The sequence below is a fragment of the Chenopodium album genome, chromosome 6 (assembly GCF_948465745.1).
Source record: "Chenopodium album chromosome 6, dcCheAlbu1.1, whole genome shotgun sequence".
NCBI lineage: Eukaryota > Viridiplantae > Streptophyta > Magnoliopsida > Caryophyllales > Amaranthaceae > Chenopodium > Chenopodium album.
Genome location: NC_137839.1, coordinates 48,692,673 through 48,719,026, shown reverse-complemented (window position 1 = coordinate 48,719,026; position 26,354 = coordinate 48,692,673). Strand labels below are relative to the sequence as shown.

The 26,354-nt window shown below is 34.2% G+C and overlaps 1 protein-coding gene across 2 annotated transcripts; it reads left to right on the top strand.

The window, feature by feature from the left end:
• On the top strand, positions 1 to 23,772 carry LOC145636060 (uncharacterized). 2 transcript variants are annotated; one of them, XM_081687500.1, is made up of 8 exons: positions 1 to 198; positions 296 to 434; positions 7,171 to 7,702; positions 10,388 to 10,426; positions 10,798 to 10,922; positions 12,164 to 12,509; positions 14,188 to 14,312; positions 23,288 to 23,772. In XM_081687500.1, exons 1-8 carry the CDS (start codon positions 141 to 143, stop codon positions 23,397 to 23,399), a joined length of 1,476 nt encoding a protein of 491 aa, XP_081543626.1. In that variant the 5' UTR covers positions 1 to 140; the 3' UTR covers positions 23,400 to 23,772. The 2 variants fall into 2 exon arrangements, with proteins under 2 accessions (XP_081543626.1, XP_081543627.1); XM_081687501.1 differs by lacking the exon at positions 10,388 to 10,426 and having other exon boundaries at positions 2 to 198.
• Positions 23,773 to 26,354: the final 2,582 nt, after the last annotated feature.

The window sequence follows — 26,354 nt, the reverse complement described above, 5'->3', positions numbered from 1 at the left end:
CCCGTTTTCCACCAAGAGCTAACATCTTTGAAAACCCCAATATATCGACTCTCAGTCTCCATCTCTCCGATTTTCCATGGCTCTCCCGCCGTTGTGTCTCTAACTTCGGACATCATATCTCGTCTTCTTGTTCTATAATCATGAACTTCAAACTTCTCTCTCCTCTAAGAAACCGTCTCCACACTCTTCTCCGCTCAGGTAATTTTTCATAATTCCGCGCAATGGAAGTGTGAATTCTTATTAGTTTGTGTTTTGTGTGCAATAACTGTGGAGAATTTTGAATGGCATGTTGCAGATGTTGCTTGGTCGCAACGGAGGTATTTGGGTACGGCTGCGACTGCGACTGCGGCTCAAGAAATACCCAATAAGCGCAGAACTGGGAAAAGGATCCCTGCAGATGAAAGAAAAGCAATGGTGGAAGCATATGTCAACAAGTAAGCTGAACGTATTATGCTCCTTTTTTCTCGCTTTTATTTTGATGGATCATTTCACTTTTATTGCCTCTTTAATTTGTTTTATGGGTGTGATTCAGCAATGGGTGTTTTACAAGGCCTGTATTGTAAACCATTTAATTGTCGTTCTATTTTTTAAGATATTTTTGTAAAGCTATTGAAGAGTGTTTTGTGAGGTTGTTGTGATGGGGTTATTTGTAGTAATTGCTTTGTGATCGAGATGGTTAATTTTGAAGTTCGGTGTTATAGGATTAAATTACATTCACAAAGTGGAAAGAATTATCATTGATAAAATTTCAGCTTTGGACTGTATAGAATTGATAAGATCTCTTGGTTCTGTACTTGTTTGTTTGGTAGCCTAACATGTAATTATCAGTTTCCCGATAGTGAAGAAGAGTAGAAGACCGAGACAATTAAACGTATCAGTTTGATTCTTTGATTATAATGGTCATAACCCTATTAGGAGATTCATCAGTCAACTAGGTATGAGATGTGGATGTAGTGCGCTAGTTGGGTTGTGCATAATATCATTGCTGGAGGATAGTTGAAGTTCAAAAAGCAAGATTCTTCATTATTAGAAGCTTGAAAATCTATTAGGATGTTTGTGCTAGTAATGGATAGTAAATTACTCCAGAGTGGAGTTTAAAAAGATGATCCTTGACTCCTTGTTACTCTAATTCTTATACTCCAAACATTACTGAAAGAGAAGAAGATGCCAACAGAAGGTCTCAGATCTGTTATTGGGTCAATAGGTTGACTTGAAAAAATACAAAATAATGCTTTTCTTCAAGTGGAGTGATTGGTCCATAGCAGAATCTCTGTCAGGCCTAGTGCTTTTATCTAGTATCTCTAGAAGTCTTAGATGGGTTGTTGTTGTCTTTTTTTTTTTTTTTTATTGGTCTCAGTCTTTTCTGTAAGACAACATTAATCTTGGTAGCAATTTTTATTTTTTATTATTATTTTTTAATTTTATAGATAGAAACTATGATGGGATGGCAGTTTCTTGATAAAAGGAAAAACGTGACTCTTGTTTGTGTGAATAGTCCTTATTCTTTGTGACAGTGGGCATGATTTTCATTGTTTAAAAGACTTGTTGTTTGGTACCCCAGAGCACTGCTATAGGGAAACAAAGCAATGAAAGACAATGAATCTCATATGCTTGGGCTGAATGGCTTCTTATCGCCCCCAATTTCTGTGTCTTGTTCCTTTATTTTTTTTTATTTTTTTTTATATTAGGAAAACAGGCATTTTAAAGATTGATGTTACCTATCATAAATTGAATTTAAAGTTGATTTGTTGAAGTGTGAATTTTAAGTTAAGTTGTTCAATGGTGAGTATTTTTCCATTAAGGCTTTTGTCATTCTCTTTATTATTAAGAACTAGTAAGATGCTTCAGTTGAAATAGTATACTTTTCTCCAAATGTTATGGCTAACATGGTCTTCTACAAGCAACTCAAGATTGGTAGTAATTTTTGTCTGAATTAGTTCTCTAACTCAAATAGTATCAACTCCTTTAATCTTTCTGCTTGTTTATGTCAAGCTTTGTTATGATCTGTTCTTGAATAGCATACTCTATTTAGTATATTAATGTGTTTCAGCTCTAAGCATTTGAAAGCACACTTTATATTGCGATAGTAAAGTCCTTAGAAGTAAACACAAAAGTATCTAGAATTATAGTGAACTTCAATACACACGGATTAACTTTGACTTATGGGGCGTTTGGTATGGACAAAAATTGAAATTGTTACTTATGATGCCATATTTATCGTAACCTTTACATTTTCCTCAAACAACTTTACTTTAATTCCCTACCCCCATGGTATTTCCATTCCCTTCCTTTATGCCACTAATGCACCATCATAACATTAAACAATCACCTCCTTCACACTTTCACTAGTGTCACCTGTAAATGCTAACATTACACAAAACAACCCTCATTTAAAACCATACCCACCATTTAAAACACTCCAACCCATCATGCACTCTTTAGAATACTACAATCCCTTAAAACCATGCCCAACCCACCCAAAATCCACTCCTACCCACCCTAGAAAAACTTTATAGCCTTGAAAAACCACATGTACAATGATTAAAAAAGAAAAATCAAGAGTATACTTTGGATGATTAATTATAGTTTTAAGTAGTCAAATTCGAATATGAAAACTTCTAATCTAAGAATTTATGTTCAAATTTGACCTTTAATACCTTAGTTATAACCATGATTGTGGTAATAACTAAAGAGAAGGGGTGGTGGAGCGATAGTTGTGAGGAGGCTCAGGCAGCGCACCCACAAGGAGCCAAGGAGGAAGGATTTTCATTGTTTAGGTAATTAAGAACAGACATAACGAGAAATTAAAACTCTTAACACAGCAAGGCCCTTGCTATTATTGTGCCATTTTGTTACAAGAATTCGCAAAACAACTCCCGTTATAGATTATTAAATGGATAAGTTCTACTATTTCACATCATGTTTTGGAAAAAGCCAACTACAATGAGTTGTTGGTAGAGGTAGTTTTTGGAGGTAAACATATTGTTTCTTTATTTTTACAATCCAAACACCCTCATTAAATACCAATTTTCTAAAGCTTTTTTAATATGGTTTTGCTCAGTCTTATGAACTTCACAAAATCTAGAGTGCTAATTAGATACAAATGGACCTAACTTCAGGATTTGAACAAATGGGCAAATACTAAATCAAATTAGGAAACCTAGGTAAGGTGAATAAGTGTATCATCCACTCATTAATTTTATCACAAAACTTTAAACTTTCTAATCTCAAATACAACCACAAAAATATAAAAACATTCCCTAAGGCTGTATATATAGGCACTAAATTATAGAATAAACTATCAAATAAGTCTGAGTAAGATAGTAAACTATCAAATAAACTATCAAATAAGGCTGTATATATAGGCACTAAATTATAGAATAAACTATCAAATAAGTCTGGGTAAGATAGTAAATAAACACTTATTAAATAGGACTCTTAAGAGTCTTAAAGATAATGAGATACTACTCCTTCGTTGTAGAATAGTTGACACGCTTCCTTATTCTAGAATGTATTAAGAAAATTATAGGTGGGGACCATAAATTGAGTCGTTTAATGTAAAATAAAGTTAGTAGATTTAATTTATATTATTAAAAATGAGACATGTGGGGCGATAAAAGCTAGTGGGCTGGAACAATATGGTAAAAATTTGATAATAGTGGTTCCTCGCCATTTATGGTAGTTTGTTAATTATTCTAGAATGACCAAAAAGAAGTAAGTGTGTCACTTATTTCGAAATGAAGGGACTTTTATTTTTCTACACGTAAAATTTCCATCGTTTAGGTACTAGTAAAACTGCGAGGGGCTCCTTATAAAACATTAAGGGCTGTTTGGTTCGTTAAACTAAATTGGATTGAAAAAAAATAAATCTCATACTAGGGAGGAATGGATCTAAATTGCGTACTATTCCCTCCGTTGCTAAATATTTTACGTTTCTAGTTAGGGTGTTCCTTTTTATTCTTTACATTTAGTATCTTTCCAATTTTGGTCATAAATTTTGGACAAAATTATCGTTTTTTTACAATTTTTATACTCAAAAGTCCTTACTTTTCCATGTGCTATTGTACTTTATGTACTATTTTAATAGTTTTTCAACACTTATTCTTACTTTCGTTCTCCTCTCTCCTATAATTTCTTTCACCCCACATGCTCAACATTGTATTTTTCAATAAAATTGTACTTTCAATCATTGAAATATTCCAACATACCTCAACTTTACACAATTTCTTAATAACCCCGCATAATTCCAAACGTAAAAAACATTAGGGAACGGAGAGAGCAATTTGAAGCTATTTGGTTTATATGTTAAAGTAAGTGTTACATTTCATTATTGAAATGGAATGTAAATTTTAGGGGGTGAGGTGGGTATGAGATTCAAGTGGGATAGGACAGACTTAGAACCTTCTCGGTATGAGGTTCCATACCTAAAAAGCCTAACCAAATAATAAAATGAAGGAAAAATACACTTTAATATTCCCAATTATGGGCGATTTACTTCTAAAAATCCCAACTAAGGTTTATTATCTAATTATCTCAATTATGGGGTCACTTTGCCTTTAGTAGTCCTACCGAAAGGGTAAACTTTTAAAAATAAAAAATAAAAAAATGTATCAACATGTAATTGCTCCAAAATTTAAAAAAAGTTAAAAGAAAAAAAATCCCCAAAATCCATTCTCAGCCGCCTCATAGTTGGGATATTAAATAATAAATCTTAGTTGGGATTATTAGAAGTAAATCGCCAATAGTTGGAATTATTAAAGTGTATCTAACCCATTCGAAAAGATTATACCAAACGGCTCTTAACATGATATGACTTACGAGGATTAAGCTTGGTAACTTTCTTGCACGCCAAGTGTCATTTACTACCTAACTCATGTATCAAAATAGCCGTCTTACCATTATTATTATGATATTTTATTAATCTCTACATCTTCCCTCTTTTTTTCTTCTTTCATTGTTCATTTTTTTTTGGCATTTAATACATCTAACCTAAAACAACCACAAATAGGCAATTCATAAATGGTTTTGACTTTGAGGGTTGACTCTTGCTACTTAAATACACATCAAACTCCCCTTCTTTGAAATTGATTCGTCCACAAATCATGCTAGAATCTTTAACATAAAATACTCCCAAACTTCATCAACTTCCTTCAATGTGTCACTGTAATTCATGCAACTCAATGAATCCTCAATGACGAACAATGTTGCCCCGATCTTGTCTTTCATAGGAATCAAGTTTATGTGGCATGGTTAATTTTCAAATTAGTAGTAATTAACTTGAAATGTTGCTCCCTTTCTTTAGAATGTTAATAATTGTAAACCTTATTCATTAATAAGGCAAGATGACCACTCGAGGGTTTATTATCATACATCCAACTATCATCACCACTCCCGGGTAACACTCGATATTGTCTCCATCCAAGTATTGCCTTTTTTTTTTTTTTTTTTTTTATTTCATCACATCTACAAAAGGGTAGTTGGCCGATTAAGCATCTCATTTACTCTCATATTTTTTATCACAAAACTGTGAACTTTATTAATCTTAACCTAACACACACAAACAAGATAAGATTCTAAGACCATTTATATAGGCAATATAAATTATAGAATAATCTAGAAAATCTAGAAAAGAGATCTAGATTAGATAGAAAATAAACACCTAATTGGACTAGGACTCTTCAAAATAATAAATTACTATTTTCTCCTTTTTTTTTTTTTTTTTTTTTTTTTTTTTAAGTTGACACGTTTTGACTTTAACCTTATTCACATATTGTCCTTTGATTGTATTTTGTGATTTATACGTAATGAAATATATAGTAATGTGGAATCTTGTTACATTCGTCACGTTATATATTTTCAAAATTGCAACTTCTTTTAATTTTAGCTTTCTGGTAATTAAAGATGGTATGACTTGTTCTGCGCGTAAAATCCACTCTTTAAGGGACTAGTAAAACTAGGGGTGCGCAAACCGGGTACCCGATCAAAATTTTAGGACCCAAACCCGGAATTGGTTAGGATCGGGTCCTAAAATTCGGAACCGAAATTGGAATTGGTTCAACCGGGTTCTAAAATTTAGGATTTGGAATTGAAACCACCTAGTACCGATTCCGGTTCTAGGTACCCACTTATGTATGTAATTGTTAAAATATAATGCAAATTATATTTCTTATTTTGGTTATTTTCATTTTTAGCGTTTAATACTTAAATTTATATATGCGTTAAGCTATTTGTGTTTATGTTAGATAATATTATTACTTTTTTTTATTTTTATTTTTATTTTACTTAATAGATACATTCAACATATTTTTATTATTAAAAATATATTTAGTTTAGCATATATTAAGTAACCGGGTAGAATTGAAATTGGAACCGGTTGTAACTTGTAACCGGGTCCTTAATTTATTACCCGGTATTGGAACCAATGGGTCCAATTCCAATTCTGGACCCGCATGTTCTTAACTGGTTCCGGTTTCAATCTTGGGTACCCCGAATTTTGCTCTCCCCTAAGTAAAACTGTATAGGATTCTTGATAAAATATTAAAATGGTATGACTTATTGTAATGGAACTAAGATTAAGCCCGGTATACTTCCTTGCATGCAAGCCGTCATTTACCACCCAACTAACCCCGTATCAAAATAGCTGTCTAACCAATATTCCAATAAAACAACCCAAAACTACCACATATTGACAACTCGTAAATGGTGTTGACATTGAGGGTTGACCTATGCTACTCAAATAAATACACATCAAATTTTGACAACTTCTTCTAGGAATAACATCAAATTACAAATACCGAATACTGTACTATAACAATTGCTACTATAATATGCTAACAATTACATTTGCTAACAAACTCCTATTCATACATGTTACTCACTTGTAAAAACTATAGTTGTACTAACATAACAATTTAACAAATTTGAAATTAGCTGCTAGTTGACTGTATACTAATCCTAAAGGATAATTGTCATCTATAAACTTTATGATCAATATGAATTCAAATTTATCTGACTGTTTTGGTACATATTATGCCGTATAGTGATTATTCTGTGTTAATCTTGCATTTCCCATATGATGTTTTTTTCTTATATGTGGAATTTTACCTTAAGACTTAAGAGTAGTTGGCATGCTAGTCATGGAGTTAAATTTTTAGATCACTTTTGTTGCAGATACAGGGTGATGAATTCCGGAAAATTCCCAACAACCAAAAATGTTACTAATCAAATTGGCGGCTCTCACTATAAAACTAAGGTTATTATTCAGGAGTTGGAATACAAATCCAAGTTACCTACTGTGGCCCGTGCTGCTGATAAATTAACTATACTGCAAAAAGCTCATCAGAATCAGATTTCTGAAGTTAAAGCTATTGTTGACTGTAAACTGTCTGGCAAGGACAAGAGGAATACTGTTGTGGATGACACTACTTCAGCAGAATGTTATTTGAGCTATGAAAGTGATAAAATCAGTGACCAGAAGATGATTGATATGTCAACTTTGATCAAGAACCATGAGATAACAGCAGAATATGAATCTGGTAGTGAGAAAAAGGCTGACTTGAAACTTTGGGGAGAGCATGGCAGGGCATCTGCAGATATGGACAAGAGTGAAAATAGTAGAATTCTGGAAAGCTGCATAGTGCCTGGTATATCAACTGTAATGGAGAGCTCCTTGGCAAGTGTGACTCTGATTGCCACGTCAACGGTATGATCAAGTTGTGCTCTGAAATCCTCTTTGAATTATACACACCCCTAAAGTGCGTGTTGTAAGCACTCATTTAGCTATTACCCCCATTTTTACTTTTTACTTTTTTTATTTTATAATTGCAGATATCTTAAAATGGTTAGGGATGAGTTGATTATTTTGTTCATTCATAAATCAAATTAGATGAAAGTTCGTGCAATGCACGGATTTTTAATACATAAATCTCAAAAAAAAAAAACCCGTATATTTCTTTGTTAGACTAAAAGAATTTTATGTTATTTTATTTTATTTTATTTTATTTTTTTTTTAATTTTTTTTTTGTAGTTATTTGATTCATTTTACTATTTAACAATTTTAGACTAAAATAAAATAAAATAAGAATTGCTATTGCTTATTCAAAAAGTCTAAGTTTTAATTTTATTTTAAGGAAAAATACACTTTAATAATCCCAACTTTGCCCAATTTACTGTGAATAATCTCAACTTTCGATTATTTAATCCTAACTTTCACGTGCGGTTTCATTCTTTGCTTCCAATTACCAGTAACCCGGAGGAAGGGTTAATTTTTTTGTAAAAAAATATAATTGCCACATGTCACTCGTTTATTGGTTCAAAATTAAAAAAGAAACTTTTAAAAAAGAAAGATGAAAAAAAAAAATTTAAAGACTAAGCTGTCCATGGCCAACGCCAGTGGCCACGCCCTCCCTTAGGCCAACCTATTTTTGACCCAGAAATCCGAATTTTGCCGGCCATCACTGATTTCCGACCGCTCTTATCCCCCACTGTACCTTGTAAACCAATCCCACCCCAACCTAGCCCCGTCCGATTTCGAAGGTAGGTGAAGGGTTAGGGTTAAAGGGAGGAGGGGCCGATTTCAGTGGTGTGGGAAGGGAGGGAACGCCGATTTCGGCGGCATAGGAAGGGAGGGGGTCCATTTAGGGGGTTGAGCTGGGGAGGGTAATGGTATCTAGGCGGCGTCGTGAGGGGCAATGGTGGTTTTTTGAGGTGGCAATTTTCGATGTAAGCGGTGGTTTGGTGGCGATAATTGGTGGCGGGGGGCTGGGAGAGGGGTGGTTCGTGGGTAGGCCTAGGGTGAAGAGCCACCAGGTGGTTTGGATTTTTCATTTTTTTTTCTTTTTTTTTATAACTTTTTTATTATTTGGACCAATTAGGTGTTGACACGTATTAGGTTACCTAGAATCAATGGTTGTTGACCGGTTTGGGATTGAAGAAAGAAAACGTTGGTGAAAGTTGAGATTATTGCAGAAATAATCAAAAGTTGGGATTATTAAAGTATATTTTTCCTTTATTTTAATGTAATTTATGATGCGATCTTATTCGCTAGGGTTAGTTATGCGTTAAATTATTAAAAATAAATTTAATTTTAAATATGTTATGTCATTTGTAGAATCATCTTTTATGTAAAAATATCCTTTTTTTTTTTTTTTTTGTATTTAAATAGTTTAAATCCTAAAACATTATTCGTTGTTTTTTATATTTAAAATTAAATTATTAAATCTCATTCCTTAATTTTTCTTACATGGTGATTGTAATTTTTTTAATCTAAAATAAAATACAAATATTGGTTAACATAAGCCATAATCTTACGATAAAAAAATATAATTATTATATCAATTATTAATTATAAAGATTAGTTTTATAAATATGTTTTTTAGGATTAATTTTGTTTAAGTTAATTTTTTAACAATTATAATCCTACATGGTACTTTTTCTAAATCATAATCTTACGTGGTGCTCTAATTTTTTTATGAAAATCAAAATCCTACTTGGAGTTCTAAAATCTTGAGAAAAAACTCCCCATATATATATATATATATATAGATTGTATGATTACTAGTGTATATTTTAAATCTACAATTGTCAATATGTGGAGTGTCATTAGTCAGTAAAATACCAGCTATTTATTTGAGGTTGTAAGCTTTGGAGTGCTGACGTGAATGGGTCCATTTTAATCGAGTAGAATTTTGAGCTTATAAGTAAGTTCAGCCCTTTTGAGTCACTTAAGTATTCGGGATCCCATGACCCCACTAATAGTGAGTTAATGTGAAAGTAGGATAAATGTAAGGTATGAATTCTTATACCTATGCTTCTGAAATGTGTGGCCTGATTGTAATTCAGCGGCTAAATATTACACCAGTGCATTATTTTAAGATAGAAACCTCGCCCTGTACCATCACATGATGTTCTTTTGGCATAATGAATTTTGCTGTCCATTGTTATTTGAAGCATTTAATTTGCAATTCTGAAATCAATAGTTTATATTATTATTTCAATATGTTTCTTTTGCTAAAGTGATAGCTGATTTAAACATGGCTTCTCTGTTATGGTAGAAATAGATTAATAAGTGTGATGTATCATGGGTGTAGGTAGAATACATTCTACGTTGAGTTTGGCTGACATCGAGGCGAAATAAGTGCATCAGATTATAGTGTCCCACCAACAATTGCATATTAGTGTTTTGCGGACCACTCATCTCTATTTTACTTCAGACTATTAAATTCTCTTGATCCTGCATCACCTTATAGGTTTTGAATTGTATTTTCTGTTGGTCCGGTCTGTTTCTGAATGTGTCATTATGATCCTTTTTAAAACTCAACATTAACATGGTTTGCACCTGTCATAGCCTAAAATCATGTCTTTGGAATCACTTTTGTTGGCAATGCAGGTATTTTGCACCTATGATGGCCTCCTTTTACCATCCGTGGTAAGATAAAATAATCTTTATAATGCGGTGGTGATGTGATCAATATTTAACATTCTACTTTTACCAGTAAATGATATGATGTATAGAATTAATAAAAAACAAATGGTGTATTGAGCCAATAGTTTGATGTGAATTAGCAATAGTTGAGTACTTGAGTACGAAGTAGAAGAATTGTTCTGTTGTCTGGTATTTGTATTAGACCTGAAGATTTTATAGTTTCTTGAATCTCACCTCGGTGGTGAAGGTGGGGGATGGGTTGAGAATTCTAGATCATATGTAATTTTTATTTAATTCTTTTAAATTTATGTGTCAACTTGGTCTCTTATGACATACCTCATCGGATGTTTATATTTAATAGCTTCTCTATTCAGGATGATTTCGAATCACCTGCAAAATCAGATCACTCTTCTGAAGTTTCTGGCATGTATAAAAACACAAAGTCTGTGGAAGTAGATGAGACTTCTGGTCAAGCCTTTGAATCTAATGAACTCATAAGGTATGCATGTCATTGTTATAGTTACCTAATACTAATTTTATACTAAAGGCAGTCATGATCCTGTATAATATACTTCTTTCGTTTCTATTTGATAGTAACACTTTACCTTTTCATGTTTGCCAAGGTAAAACTTTTAGCATTAAAATATCTAATTATGTATGTAAAAAGTATAGAAAGTTTTCATTTTCAAAAAACGTGCCGAGACGAATCTCTCAAGACCTCATATGATTATATATTTCCTTCTATACTTCCTATGTTTTCTTTTAAATGCAACACTTTGACATTTTTCCTCTATCTATATACTTCACTTTGACTAGCCTTGATGATTTATAATTAAGGAAAAATTTAGAAATGTTTTGTAAGATCTTGTTAGATTCGTCTCAGTTTATACTTTGTTATATCAAATTTTTATTTTTTACTTATTAGTAATAAAAGATAATAATGATTGAAATAACCCATTGGCAAGTGTGTTATGAGAAGTGTTGCGTTTAAAAGAACACAGAGGAAGTATAAATTACAAACAATGGTTAAAGTGAATTTTATGAATATTGATAAAATTTAAAGTGCTAAGACTGCTATCATCATTAGAAACAGAAAGAAGCAAAATTCTTAGGATAGGGTAGCGGGAAAGCTTAATTTTTTTAATTTTTATGAATGCTGGAAAAGTGGAGACATTAAGTGTTAAGTTAAATACAAGTTGGAAATCTGGGCCTCATGTCCTTAAACTATACATATGTTTATCAGATGACATATGCCTGTCTGTTTACCCTTCTGCTGCTTTTTTCATGTTCAGTGCCTGATCCAATCTAAGCAGTACCATAAACAAGATAATCCTATTTTGATCCAATTTGAAATTGGTAGCCATTGCAAAAACTAATTTGGCTAGTATTGATTTGAATATAGAAAGATAGTAACCTATTAATTTGAGTATGACTTCAACCATAGTTGACCATAAGAGACTCAATATGAATTGAAACTTCCATTGGCTTTAACCAGAATTTGATAGTGAGTAAGATCGTTTTAACAAGGACCAAGGATAAGTATTTTTTTCTCTTCAAATTGATATAAGGTGTTATGAAAGATAGCTATGATAATTCAGTTAGTTAAAAATATATTACCATTCATTTTTCATTTCTCTAAACTAAAAGATTATACCTTTGCTTCAGTATTTCCTTATGCAACCTCTTCCATTTTGGGAGCTGACTCACCTGCCGATAATACATCTATACTAACCCCTGCAGGTGCAAGGTGACATGTGTTGGGGAAATCTCAACTTCGATTGACAGTAAGAAACAAGTTAGTAACCCTGATAGTGCTTATGTTGAGAAATTGGTGAGAAATGAAAAAAATAAAACTGGTGAAGTCGAGAAGACTCTGGATTGTCAAGTGAGAGTTGGTAGGACTGTGAGTGTAGATGACTACCATGTTTCAGCTGAAGATGACTCCAGCGACCAGAAGGAGGTGGATAACTATAATTGTCAAAGGATGATAAGTAACCCAATTCTAATCAAGGATAAAGAAGTAGCAGTTGAAGATATTTGTGGAAGTGAGGAAATGACAGCTAGTAGTGCAAAAGCCACAGCAACAGTAAGTTTTACTAATAGTTTCTTACATCCTCATGCCTTATGAGTTCCACACGCTCCTAGACTTCGGATATGTATTGAAGCTTGGCCATGATTTATCTTTTATTGCCGTTTTTATAAGAAACAAAATCACAAATTGGATGGATATATTTATTATGTTTTAGTTGAGTTCATTCTATGTTCCAAAATTCTTATTCTGATCAAGGTCTAAATTTACAGTATTATGTGCATTCCTTTCTCAAATTTAGTCTTATGCTTTTATTTGGTTTTACTTATATCCCATATCTAGGGCAAGGAAGAAATATTATGTCCTAAGTCTGCAACTCTATGCGAAGTAGGATTTATTGGAGAACTACTAGTTCTGTTATCCTTGCTAGAGATGCCGAAAATTTTACCCGAACTCGATCATGACCTGATTGTTTGAACCAGGTAAATAGGGGACCCGAGCTCGATACGACCTGACCTAAGATCACTTAGAACCAACCCGAGACCTGAGTTAACCTTAGGATTCATGACCCGAACCCGAACATGACCCGACTTGAGATGACCTGACCCAAACATAACTCTTCAATTATTAACTTGAACCAAACCCGACCCAAAATCGAGATTGACTCAAACCCGTTTTGACCTGTTAAAACCCGAAATCTAGTCGACCTGTTACTAACCAGCCTGGATTCAATTCGACCGGTTACTAATCCGACTCTGATTCAACCCAACCTAAACCAGATTTAACCCTACCCGAATAGTAATGCAATTAACTCAAATTGACCCTAACCGAGTTTACTCGACTCAAACACTCAAATTGACAAATCTACCTCGAACATTGCTTACGCATTGATTCCTTAAATCTACTTTCCCACACAATACACATATCTTAACTCTTATCTAATATAGCTAGTAGTCTAGTTTAGTACATTAATGCTTTAAATGTTTCCCTTAATGAAGCTAGTTGATTGAGAAGTATTGAAATCCGAATCATAAAGCTAATAATAAAGAATGGAGTATTTAATTGGCATAACAAGATTAATGTCAACACCTTATATTTGATTTGTTAATGTTGTCATATTTTAACTATCCAAACTCATATTTGAACTTATATGAAATTATTTATCCTAAAATAAGTGAAAAAATGTAACCCGACCTATTCTTGACCCGACCAAATCCGATATAAGTTAAATAATCACGTAAGTTCATATTCTTCGCTCGACCCGAATGTAACCCGACCTATTATTGACCCGACCAAATCCGATAAGATGTATGACCCGACGTGCCCAACTCAAGAATGACTCAATTTGAACCCGACCCTTATAGGTTATAAGTCTTATGACATTAACCCGAATTGACTTGACCCACACTAACCCGACCCAAACCTGACCCGTTTACCCGAATTGATAGCTCTAATCCTTGCTTAGTTCATGTACATTGTTTGAAATTTATTTATGTCCTATTAATTTAGTAATTACTGTGGTTGGGTGTGGTGGGAACATTATACTTGTAAATCTTGATAGCTCATGACTTGTTCTGTCCCCCTTTTTTTTTGGTGGGGTTTCCCCTTCAAATAGTAGTTTTGATGATTGCAAATTAATTTAAAATGTGGCTTTCATGTAGAAAAATCCATAACTTTTATCTCTGCCATGCTATTTTGATAGTTATTCACTTATACTATCTTGCTCTGTTTTCAGGAGGATTCTGCAATTTTATTAATGCCAAGTCATCGTATTGAAGTTCCTAAAACATCACAAAATGCGACAATAGGTAATCTAGACGAGGCATCTGCGCCAGCTTCAAAATGTGATAAACTCCCAAGGTAAGCTCATGCAATTTATAGTATTTTTTGTTGTTAGTCCTGGAAGTGAATATAGGTCATTGCATTATGTACAGGTCATTCCGTAGAAAGCTCAGTAAAATATGATCTTTCACATTTGTTACTGACTGTTATGTGTTACATCGTTGCCGCATTAGCTGTTTCTATCTATTTCTAAAATATTTATGGGCATTTATACCATTAAAATTTATATGCAATAAAAATTAAACTTATTGTTTGGTGACTTTACAGTTTGTTTGGGTAATTTTAAGGGAGGAAAAAGAAAGGGAGGGAGGTGAAGGAGAGGGAAGGGAAGGGGAAGGAAGAATGATGAGTTTTTCTTCTAAATCTCTCCATTGTTGGATGGATCAATTTCTGTAATTTAATTCCTCCATTTATCTCCCCTCCATTTCCTTCAATCCAAACACACTCTAAGAGGCTTTTGGATGAGGGTATCAGTTTTTTGAGGATACATTGGTTTGGTTATTTCTTATTCTGTTTACTTTTGTGATTATATAGTGAACTGGCTGAACCCCTTCAGCTTGATTCAGTCGTCCAATGTCTTACTTTGATGCTTTCAGTGCTGCCAAATTTTATTTAGTAAGACAGCTTGCTGATAGGGTACTGAATATGCTTGTCATAATTGTTCCAGTGCTTTTTTTTTTTTTTTCTTTTCTTCCGTTATTATTTTTTTTTCAAAATTTCCTTTATAAGCGTGTAGGTAGTGCAGTTATCTGTAAGTCCTTTTACTAAATTGTTGATATCCATATGGCCTCTTGTATTTTAACATAATTTCAAAGGTAAACTTTTGCAATAGTATATACAAAAAGGCCAAAATATTTACTTGGAGATATTTGTCTATTATGCTGTAACTGTGGTGGGATAAATGTATAGTATTTTGCATGTTAATTCTTTCCATGTGATCAGTAGATGGTGAGACTCTGAGGTGTTTTGGATATTTGGTGTGGAATTCGCCCCATTAGTCTGCAATGTCTTAAAACTTTCTGATTCAAAAGTTTGTGGGAAAATTGCTGTAATTTAGTGATGGGTTGGGAAAATGCCAGAAGTTTATGGAGTTTGATTTATAGTGGTTTTTGGCCATTTGGGCTGTTTGTATAATATCTGTGCCCATTGGTTAGAACTTGACAATTTTATTGGCCTAAGTTTTTCATGTGTGTAATTCTAAATTTGTTCAGGTGTATTGAAGGGGATAGTTTATCTATCTGTCTTGTACATTAATTCAAAGATGCAATTTAAATTTTTTTCCTACAACGAAATAATTATCATTTAAACATATACTTGTATAATTTTTTATTTTCTCATTTCCTTCTCATCAGACTAAGGAACTGAAAATACTGCCTCTTTCCATCCATTTCTTTAATTTTAACCCTTTCATTTTTTGTTTTTTCTCATTATGGCATTCTGTACACAATGAAGAATGCAGTCCTTCCCTCCCCCCATCTATCATTTTTTTTTGGAGGGAGGGAGGGTGGGGAGGGGGGGGGGGGGGGGTGGGTGATTAGCACTAAATATCACACTTTAAGTCATTACGGCTCTTGCCCAATATGATAGGTTTGCTAGACTGCTAGTGTAAAAGAGAACTTTGTTGATGGCCTCTGTTTATAAGCCTAAAATTTTTCTTGCTCCCAAAGGTATTTGTTTGATTTTCTTTTTAAGATTGTAAGATTGGTTAATACTGAGGGAGTAAGAAGCAAGTTTGCAATTTCGTCGAGGAATGTCCAGAAGTGATTCAGGAGCTAGGGCATGTTCTAATCTTTTGGAAATACTTTTCTTCTCTTTAATAACAATTTGCCCAAATCACCCAATTAGGATTTGATTTGGCACTGAAATACCATTTAGACTATGCTCTCCTCAAAATATTAAGGTAAGTTTGAGCAACAGGTTATTTTTAAAACATTAAAATTTATTTTCTTTATATTTTTGTTTTTTTGAAGAATGTTAATGTAAAACCCATTTAGCTTGTTGGACCTTTTTGTATATTTAAAAAAAAAAAATAATACCACAAGGTTCTTAAGCATTAAATAGGAAATTAATTAATACCATTTAATGAGCTCTTTTTACACCCTCTGCCCCTTTCATGATTGAGTTGGGTCAAGGGAATTGGTTAGCAACTCAGTGGCAGTGATGATGGGAGCTAAGTGATTTCATCTAAAAAGTGGTATAGATCGAAAGAGAGGGAGTGAGGGGATAAGAGAGTTGGCTGTTTCTTGTGTTATCAGCTGGCTGTCATTATGGTAGCGTGCGGTAAGGTCGAGATGAGGATCAATTAAGAAATATTGTGCAGTGGTGGTTATATTTTCTTTTAACAGAGGAAGGAGAAGCCAAGATAGAGTCGTAACAATTTCAAACGGTCCAATCTACTTTCTGATTTTCATACTTAAAGTTTGACCTTTTGGATCATAGCCCTGCTCGATAAAGCTAGTAAAGACTTGAGTCGAGCTTGCTGGTTGAATTCCACCACATTTTAACTGAGTTTTTCTCAAGAAACTTATTAGATTTATTGACATATCATTACTCCTTTAGGCCATAACTATATATTGTTAATTGAGCCCTTTCTGCTTTTTGTTTGCATAGGAAACTTATGCTGCAACTTTTCTTTATATTGGAAATCTGAAATTCTTATAAGCTGCCAAAAAAAAAAAAAAACTACCTCTGTTTTTCGTTAGTTGTGTCTTATTCCTTTTTGGGAAATTTCTTTGTAGTTGACACGTTTCTATTTTTGGTTACTTTTTATAATTAAATGTCAATTTTGCCTTACTTTCTTTTCCCTCTTTCCATGATAGACCCACTCTATCTCTCTCCTCTCTTCTCCATAACCCACTATCTCAGTAGTTTCTCTCTTCACATGAGTCAAATCCACTGCGAAGGGTGACCCATTTTAGAGTCTCTCCTCCCTCACAGCCACACCATGGGCGGACACATTTTAGTCTCTCTCCCTCACCGCCACCTCCATGGGTAAACGGCACCGTCGCCGCACGAGCTGTATGAGTTCCAATTTTTCAGCCACCGCCACAAGTCTTTGCCGCCAGAGTTCACTTGCCATTCCTGTCGCCGAGTTCTTTCTCTTCCATCGTCACCTCACTTCTCTCCTCTCACCCACTACTTGTATAAGTCGGTGCATTTAGTGAGGATATGATGGAATTAGACACCAATTCACTGAATCTAAGAGATGAAAGTTGATGCCGACATCGCTGGAGAAACCTCCATTAAAGAGATAAAATTAAGATTTTTTTTTTAATTTTAATTTTATTTATTTAGTTATTGTTTTTAAATCTAACCATTATGAGGGTTGTTTATTGTTTGGGAAAAAAAAAAAAAAAAAAAAAAAAAAAAAAAAAAAACTGAAGATGATGGGTTAAGTTTGCTGCAAATTAATGGTGACGGTGGATTGGTGGTGAGGGTGCTGGTGGTGGGGATGAGTGATGGTGCTGGTGGTGGGCTTTGTGATTCGTCGGTAAGTATTCTAGTTTTCCAGATCTGGATGGAAGATATGGGTAGGCTCTGGCATGTTAGAATAGTTAGTGGTGGGTGGGTTATAACTTTGCAGGGGTAGTTTTGTATTTTTTCTTTCCTTCTCATCTCTCCTTAATTTGTGTGCCAAAATCAAACGTGTCAACTAATAAGAAGCGGAGGAAGTATACCTAGACAACAAACATGTGACGCCAGTGCCAAGCTCAGTCCTCTATTTCCCTCTCCTCCACCTTCACCCCCTTTTCTCTCTCCATGTATGGGTAGGAAGGTTGATTTGCTAGGAAAGAGAGGGAGAATTATGGTGTTGTGCTGAGTGTTGTTGAGGAGGGGGAAGAATGAAAAGGAATAGTATGTGTAAAATTTGAAGAAGGTGTGGTCCCAAAGGATGGATCTAGATTGACATGTATAATAGTGTTATGTAGCGACTGTTTTACGTACTAGCATTGGAGCTGCTTATACATGGAGTTGAGCGAATACTTTTGAACTAAAACACCAAAATCATCAATTTATGTAGGATTTTTAGCTGGATTTTGTTTCAAAGACATCCATTTGTTTGATTTTCAGCTAGGTTGTTGCCAACGTGAGGTGGGTTAAATTTAGCTAAAAGTAGAGTAGTGATGCTAGAACATTGCAATATTGACGAGCAAATAAGAAATTGAATGTGTGCGTACTTTCTCTCATATTTTACTTTTTGAGTTGCTTAGTAGAAGAGTTGAAGTTGAGGGAGGATCGGAGGGTAAGAAAAAGGAAAGGCATCGTAGTGGATAAAGTGATGATGCATGTAAGGCAAAAGAAAAGATTTGGTGGTCTATGGTTGAGGAGGACAAGTAAAGATTGGTAGTGGGCCCTTTAGAGATTTGTCAAATTTGCAGTGGGAGACAACTAGAAGTCAAGAATAGTGCTGCACCTGCATCACATCTAAGTAGTAGTAAGGAATGGAATTTAGTTATGTTATATTTTTTACTCACACGTTTCTCCTCTCCTTTTTATCACCTTACCACTCTTTTAAAACTCTTAAATTTATTTGTTTCCTCTTTTGTTTCTCACTTTACACTTTTTTTTTTCAAATCGATTTATCTTGTTATGCCATGTTCCTTTTCAGACAATTTCCTTATGATAATATATGTTAGTTGACATCAAATCATTTTGGGACTAAAATTTTGTGGGAAAAATTTGATTTTTAAATTTACTTGTTAAATTTTTGTTATTTTTTTTTTATTTTATTTATTTTTTAATGGTAAACAATTTTGGCTTTGTTGTGGTATTTTTATTGGTATTTATAACTTTTAGCTTAATAGTTAATAGTTATGATATTTTAAATAGTTATGATTTTCTTATTGATACTTGTTGTTTGTAGGTATATAATCATAGTTTTTGATTTTATAGTGACAGTTAATTATTACGATTTTCTAGTTATAGATGGTACAAGGATTTTGGATTAATAGTTATGGTTTTCGGGTTAAAAATTACTGTTTTTTATTTATAATTATGGGCTTTGGGTAAATGGTTATACTTACCCCATTTCAAATTAGATGAAATGTTCCTTTTATTACGTTTGACAATGCAAAACTCAATTAGAAATTTCTTTAATTATACTATTGTAACTAAACCTTGAATTTTAATTAGGAAAAATGGAAATAAATAACCCCACATTTCAGTGGTCTTCCCAAAACAATCCACGTATTGACTTTTTCAAAACAATCCCACCTTTGCCCACAATCTTCATCTAATAATCCCATTACTTGCTGGTGACCGATTTTTGTAAGTTATTTGCCGCATGTTGCTATTTCATCGGTCTATTTCATTTTTAAAAATTAAAAAACTTTTTTTTAAGAAAAAGAAAAAACCAACGATCAATCAGTCAACCCTACCCCCACCCCTGCGCTGTCAAGGGCCAAACAGCCACCCCCTTTTCTGGCAACAACGCACTTTCTTCCCCCTAAGGATGCACGGGTACGCCAAAGTGTAGTCGTTTCCCGTACCGGGGACGTATCGGGTACAGGTACGGCCCAAATACGTCCCCAAGGAGTACCCTCGAAATGTGATACCCTCGAAATGTGGTACGGGAAGTTATTTTGGGGACGGCTGGGAGGAGCTCCGGAAACGTCTCAGGGACGGATCCTATTCTATTCCGACGTCCTCACTACAAGCCCAGCCAATTTCGTTAAAAAAAAAAAACCCAAATTTACTTGAGGTTGATTTCTCAAAAACCCTAGAAATTAAGAGGCCGAGATTCCTTGATTCCTTGTCGGCGACCACCTGCTGCGACCTCATAAGGCCACGATTCCTTGCCGGAAACCTCCGGCAACCCACCCCGACATCGAAGACTGGCGAAACTTCTATCTTCTTTAAATTCTAATTCAATTTCTACAGTTCTAATTTTTTATTCTCTCTTCGACCTTAGCAGTACTCAGTTTTTTTATTTTAGTTTTGGTTTTTTTTTTTTTTTTTTTTTTTTTTTTTTTTTTTTTTTTTTTTTTAATGGCTATGTGATTATTTGATTTTTTTTTTCCTTCCAATTGATTTTAGCGGAATGTAGCGAAGTAGCCTAGAGCCCTACATGCGTTTGTACTTTGTTTTTTTTCTTTTTTCTATTTTTCTTTAATATTTTAAAAATATTTTTATAGATTTATATTCTGCTGATTTATTTTTTTCCGTATCTATGCCGTACCCGTTTTTTGAAATTTTGATTTTGCCTTATCCCGTCCCCGTATCCGTACCCTTTTTTGTCCCCGTATCCGTTTCTGTGCAACCTAGCTTCCCCCTTCACGCCCCAGGCACCCACTCAACACACCTACATCAACTCACGCACCCAACCAACAACAGCAACATCTTCGCACCAATGCTCACACCCCTCGCCACCCCGGTCTAAATGACCACCTTTTTCCCTCCCCATCCTACCCCAGCTTCCTCGTTAAGAAAGGGAGCCCCTCAAGATCAATTCCAAATTTTAATCAATATTTAAAGGTATTATTCTCTAGCAATTCCTTATTTTGTTTTAAATTTTTCGTAGTATTTATATTTTCGGTGTGCTTGGTTGGGGGGGGGGGGGTTCAGGGTGGCTAGGGATTTTTTGGGGTGTTTTGTGGGGGTTTTCGGGGTGAGATGGGGTTTTCCGCTTGGTTATGAGCTGGGGCTAGGGCTAGGGCTAGGGCTGGGCCTGGGGGGTTCCGCAGTGGCAGTAGGATGGGCTGGGGTTGCACCTCTAGGTGGAGTGGAGGGTGGCAGCAGCAACAGGTTAGATCTGGTGCTTCTTCAGGTGGCAAGGGTTTTTGTGGGTGGTGGTTATGGTGGTTGCCATGGAAGGGAGATGAGGAGGTGGGAGGAGAGTTAATCTAAAAATAAAAAAAAATCATTTAATTTGTTGAGCAGGTAGCAGGTGAAATGGAACTTTAAAAAAAGATCCATGTCAAGGGGTGGGATTGTTTTGGAAAAATTGTTGTTTTCAAGGGTCCGACTCAAATACATTTTAGATCTTACCCATACTTTCTAGTTTCTACAAGTATTTTGTTTGAGAAGTGGGATTGCTTTGGGAAGACCCACCAAAGGTGAGATTATTTATTTATATTTTTCCTTTTAATTAAGTCACATTAAAATAAATTTAACAAGATCTCACATGATTTAGTTTCTTTTTTTTTTTTTTTTTTTTTAATCTATAAATCATAAATGCTAGTCAAAGCAAAGTTTGTAATAGTGTAAGTTAAAATTTGTCATACAATTTAGAACGGAGGAAGTATGTTTTAGATTAATGAATCTAGTTTTGGGTTTTTAATTATGATTTTGAATTAATAATTATAAGTATAGTTTTGGATTATAAGTATGATATTTGTACATGCATTTCATTTTCTTCTTTTGGTTTATCTATTTGGTTAATAAGTTTGGGTTTTTTTTTTTGTTTTTTTTTTTTTGGTTGTTAATTACCATTTCAGACTAATAATAGTTATGATCTTGGATTATTGTTTTTGGGTCAATAGTTATGGTATTAAAGTTGATATTATGGTTTTGGACTAATGTTTGAGGAAGCCCAGGTTCATCTCCTAGATAAACTTGGGATGTTTATCTACGGCTATTAATGTCATTTCCAGTTGTTAGTGAAGGGTATCATGGTAATTTAACGGTAACAAAAAAAATTGGGATTAGACCCCGCAATAGATGTCGTTAGGTTGGAAGTGTTAACAATAGTTGATTAATGTTACCAGCCTCCGAGAAATCAGTAAAAGCTGCCTAATGTATTTCCATTGTTACACCATTGATTAATCTCTTTTGGACTTCAATCTCCTGGGTTAAATTGTATCATTCATCGTTTGTTTGGTGTTGAAATCGGGTTTTGCTTTTCGACCCCATTGAATTAATTGAATCAGGGTTTGCTTTTCAACCCCATTCGGGTTTTTCTTTTCAACCCCATTGAATTAATCACCTCCGAACTTCCAATCTCTTGGGTTTTGCTTTTTTGTGTTCGTCGTTGCTTGTTTGGTGCTAGCATACCCTTGAATTTGGACATTGTGGGTGGATGAGATGAAGTTGGACCCTTCAAAGGTAAGTGTTTCAACTCATATTTACTGATTACAATATGAGTTTTTGACATTGCTGTGGATATAGCCTTGAATTAGGCATTGTCCAACTTTGTATTACTGTATTTGCTCAATTGGGTTGAATATAAGATTAGATTTTGCAATTGGGTCGACTATAAGATTAGATTTTGTAATTGGTTTTGAATAACGAATTTAAATTTTGTAACTTTGACATTGTGGTGGATATAGCCTTGAATATGGGAATTGTCGAACTGTGTATATGCTCATTGCTCAATGGGGTTGAATATAAGATTAAATTTTGTAATTGGTTTTGAATTAAATTAAATTTTGTAACTGGGTTTAAGTCCTGATGGTACTAATGAACGTTTGTTTGCTCTGTCAAGTTCCTTTAGATGCCAGTTGGACAGTTGGCAGAGAAAATAGTTTTTTACTCTAATTTCATACATTCCAATGCCTTTTATTTACAATAATGCCACTTCATAAACATGGGAAGTTTATCTAGGAGATAAACTTGGATTTTCCCCTAATGTTATTGGGGGTACTATATACATTTATAGGGTCAATAGTCATCAAGCATGTGTGACATTAACGCGACATCAAGCATGTGTGACACTAACACAACATCAGCTGCTTGACCAAGACCTGCTAAAAAGACTGACGTATGCTGCAAATTTATGAATTTGATTGGGACTAATTTAGTTTGAGATAACAACGTAATAGAACTCGTCCTTTCGGATGTGATAGTCTACTATCCTGCTAAAAAAAGCTAATATATTGTTCTCCAAATATTAGTATCTCATTGGGAGCCTTATAATTAGTCACTGCTCGATTTTTGGTATTATCTCTGTAATATTGTTTTTCTACTGTGTTGTATCTTTCTGGATGGCTTATTATACAATGAGTTATGTTCGTTGAGATTTGACATAATAATGGCTAAAATTTTTGTTTTTCTAGGGTAACTACCACAAAGAAGCATGATGAAGTCGATGAATCGCAGCAGTCATCATTATGGGGCAGCCTGAAGTTCTTTGCAAGCAATGTTATTAGCAGGTGGCAGAAAACATGAATTATGTTCTTGATAGAGAGAATGACAAGATTGTTGTATAGAGAGAGCTAACATGTGTAACAGTGTTCTTGTGATGCGTCTATTATGATTTGTTTAAAGGTTGTCACGGATGATAAATCTGTAGAGGCGGAAGTGCACTTACTGGTTTTATTGCACGAGTCAAGTTGGAAAGAGAACCAGACAAACCGTTAAATATTCATCATCTTTTTGAAAGAGCAATTCATTTTAGCAGGAACAAATGGATAACTTGTTAGTGATTTTGGAATAGGTCAAACAAGTTAGGAGGGTAATTGTTGTAAAGACTTATTTTAAATTTTTGTTCATTTATTGATCTTAGAATTCAAGATTAATGATTTAAGTCATCATTTTCAAACGTGCGAGGCGCAATAAATTTTTCCCGCAGCCCAACACCCTCGCCTTTTTTTTTTTTTTTGACATGTGCTTAAACGATATCTAAAAGAAATTATTCCCACAAGACATTAAGCTGTAATTTGCATAGTAGCTAGGATATGTGCATTATCCACCTTGATCATCTGAACTTTATGGATACTATAGCTTTTACAGGACCACAAATGTGATCCAATGTCCATTGTAAATGGAAATCTATAACTTGTCTTTCCTAGGCATTTCATCGCTAGTGACTAAAAATTTTAAGGAAAAATGGAAATTAATAATCCCACTTTTACCATTTCTGCTCAAAACAATCCCACCTTTGAATAATCTGGAAATAATCCCACCTTTAACCTTAATCTGCTAAAAACAATCCTTTTTACCTAAAACCTGTATAACAGGTTAATAACTTTTTTTTTTTTACTTTGATTTCTTAATTTTCTCTTACTATCTCCTACCCCCTAACCCTTAATGGTAACTCCACATACTCTCAATCATCAAACCTCCATAACCACCACCTGACCTCTACCCGAACTCTCAACCACACCCCTCTCACCTGAACACGAAACCCCCTAAACTGACCACCCAACCACCCTTAAACCTCCTAAACGCGATACCCAGCCACCCACATAAACCTCCCCTGCTCTGCTTCCCCTCTCACGTCAATTTGTGGATGGAATTGAGTGAATTGTTGCTATTGAGTTCTCACAATGGTAATACCACAAAGATGAACTCAGATCAAAATCTATCCAATTTAACAAAAATAAAATCAAAAATCAAAATAAAAAACATTATTAGTCAATTTTAATTTTTTTTTTTTTTTTTTACAAGAAGTCAATTTCAATTGTTAAAATCAATAACAATGGTGGAAAATGAAACCATAAAATTACTGATTTCGTGATTTAAATAAAAAAAATGGGAAAAATTGCATACAAAGAAGCAGCCAGAGGTTTCGTGATGTTAGACGTCGACGATTGCCGACAAAACCCACGCAAAAATACCCCGTGAAAACGCCACCCAAATTTAACTCTCACCCTCACTCCAACCCTAACCCAAAACGAACTACCGTTAAGCCGCTCTAATAATGGAGAAGAGAAAGCTTACATGACACTTTAATGGAGAATAAAACAGAGTATGCTTAACATCTTAAGTGGATTGGCTCCGGCAAGGGAAGAGCATCTGGGTCCGGCAGGCGATTAGGTCCGACGAGTGGCTGTTTCCGGCAAGAGAGGGAAGGGGAAAGAGGGATTAATTTATTTTTTGTTCTTTAAATTAATTAAAAAAAACCAATCAGAAGGTGACACGTGGCAAGTCACCTTCTGAAACAAGTTACCAATTTTAAAAACCGGTAAAAGGCTTGTTTTGAGCAGATAGAAATTAAAGGTGGGATTATTTCCAGATTTCGAAAATGTGGGATTGTTTTGAGCAGAAATGGTAAAGGTGGGATTATTAGTTTCCATTTTTCCAAATTTTAATCGCCTACACTAATCGTTGAGCTGCCCATTGCAGTCTTTTAATACAAGTATTCATCTCTGTATGTAAAGTTGTGATAGCTAAGCCATGGTATGCACATCCCAAGTTCCATAAGTACAATTGACTAAAACAAAAGCACAACATCCCATCCCAAATCTACGTGTGTGGTTATTCCACAAGTCGTCAATTAGGATAATCGTAGGGAAGAGAAATCTAGTAACACAAACAACTTGCGCAAACCTTAGAAAATGATCCGGACATTGTTTGGGTGGATGCAAACACCTCAAAGTAATCGATAACTTTTCAGTAATGAGTCGTGTTTGCATTACCTTTTCTGAAATAATAGTAGGTGTGGTAGAGTTTTAAATAACAGAAATTCTAAACACCCTAGTATTCCTCGTAAGCCACAAACCCATATGTTGATTCCATACAAGAATCCGTTAACGAATCTCACGTACACTCCATCTGTAGTGTAATGTAAAGAGAGAATAAAGGGTCAAAGCTTAAACCTAATTAATACATATCCACTAATTAGATTATTTAATAAGTTGAATTATGGATCTTGTGATAATCTCTTCTTCACGCTCAAAATCATCTCTCCTTCTATTAATCTTTCTCCTCCATTGATGCGGCTTTGAGTTCTTCATTATAAAAGTTTTCGAGCTTTCTCTTCGCTATTAAAGCATCTTTTGAGTTCTCTACACTCCACTGAAGCAGCTTGTGCGGTAAGTTTTTTATATCATTGAGTTTTGATATCATTATCTATGGTTTTTTTTGTTAAATTTATCGTTAGTCTGATTAATTTTTTTATTCTTAATAGTGAAATTGGAATTGTAATTTATAATTTCGGAGGTTATGAATGATTAAAATGAGCGCTTTTGGTTCTTAAGTTCCTAAAACTTAGAACAAAAAACATTAACATTCAATTTTATGTGAAATTTGGTTGAGTTTGTGTATGAATCTATGTGAAATGAGTGAATTCCTACGATTAATTCTAAGCGATTAGATCTTTAATGTTTAATTTTAGCTTATATTTTTGTAGAAATTTAGAGCTATACTTTATATCTTGATAGTATCAATCCTAATCAATCA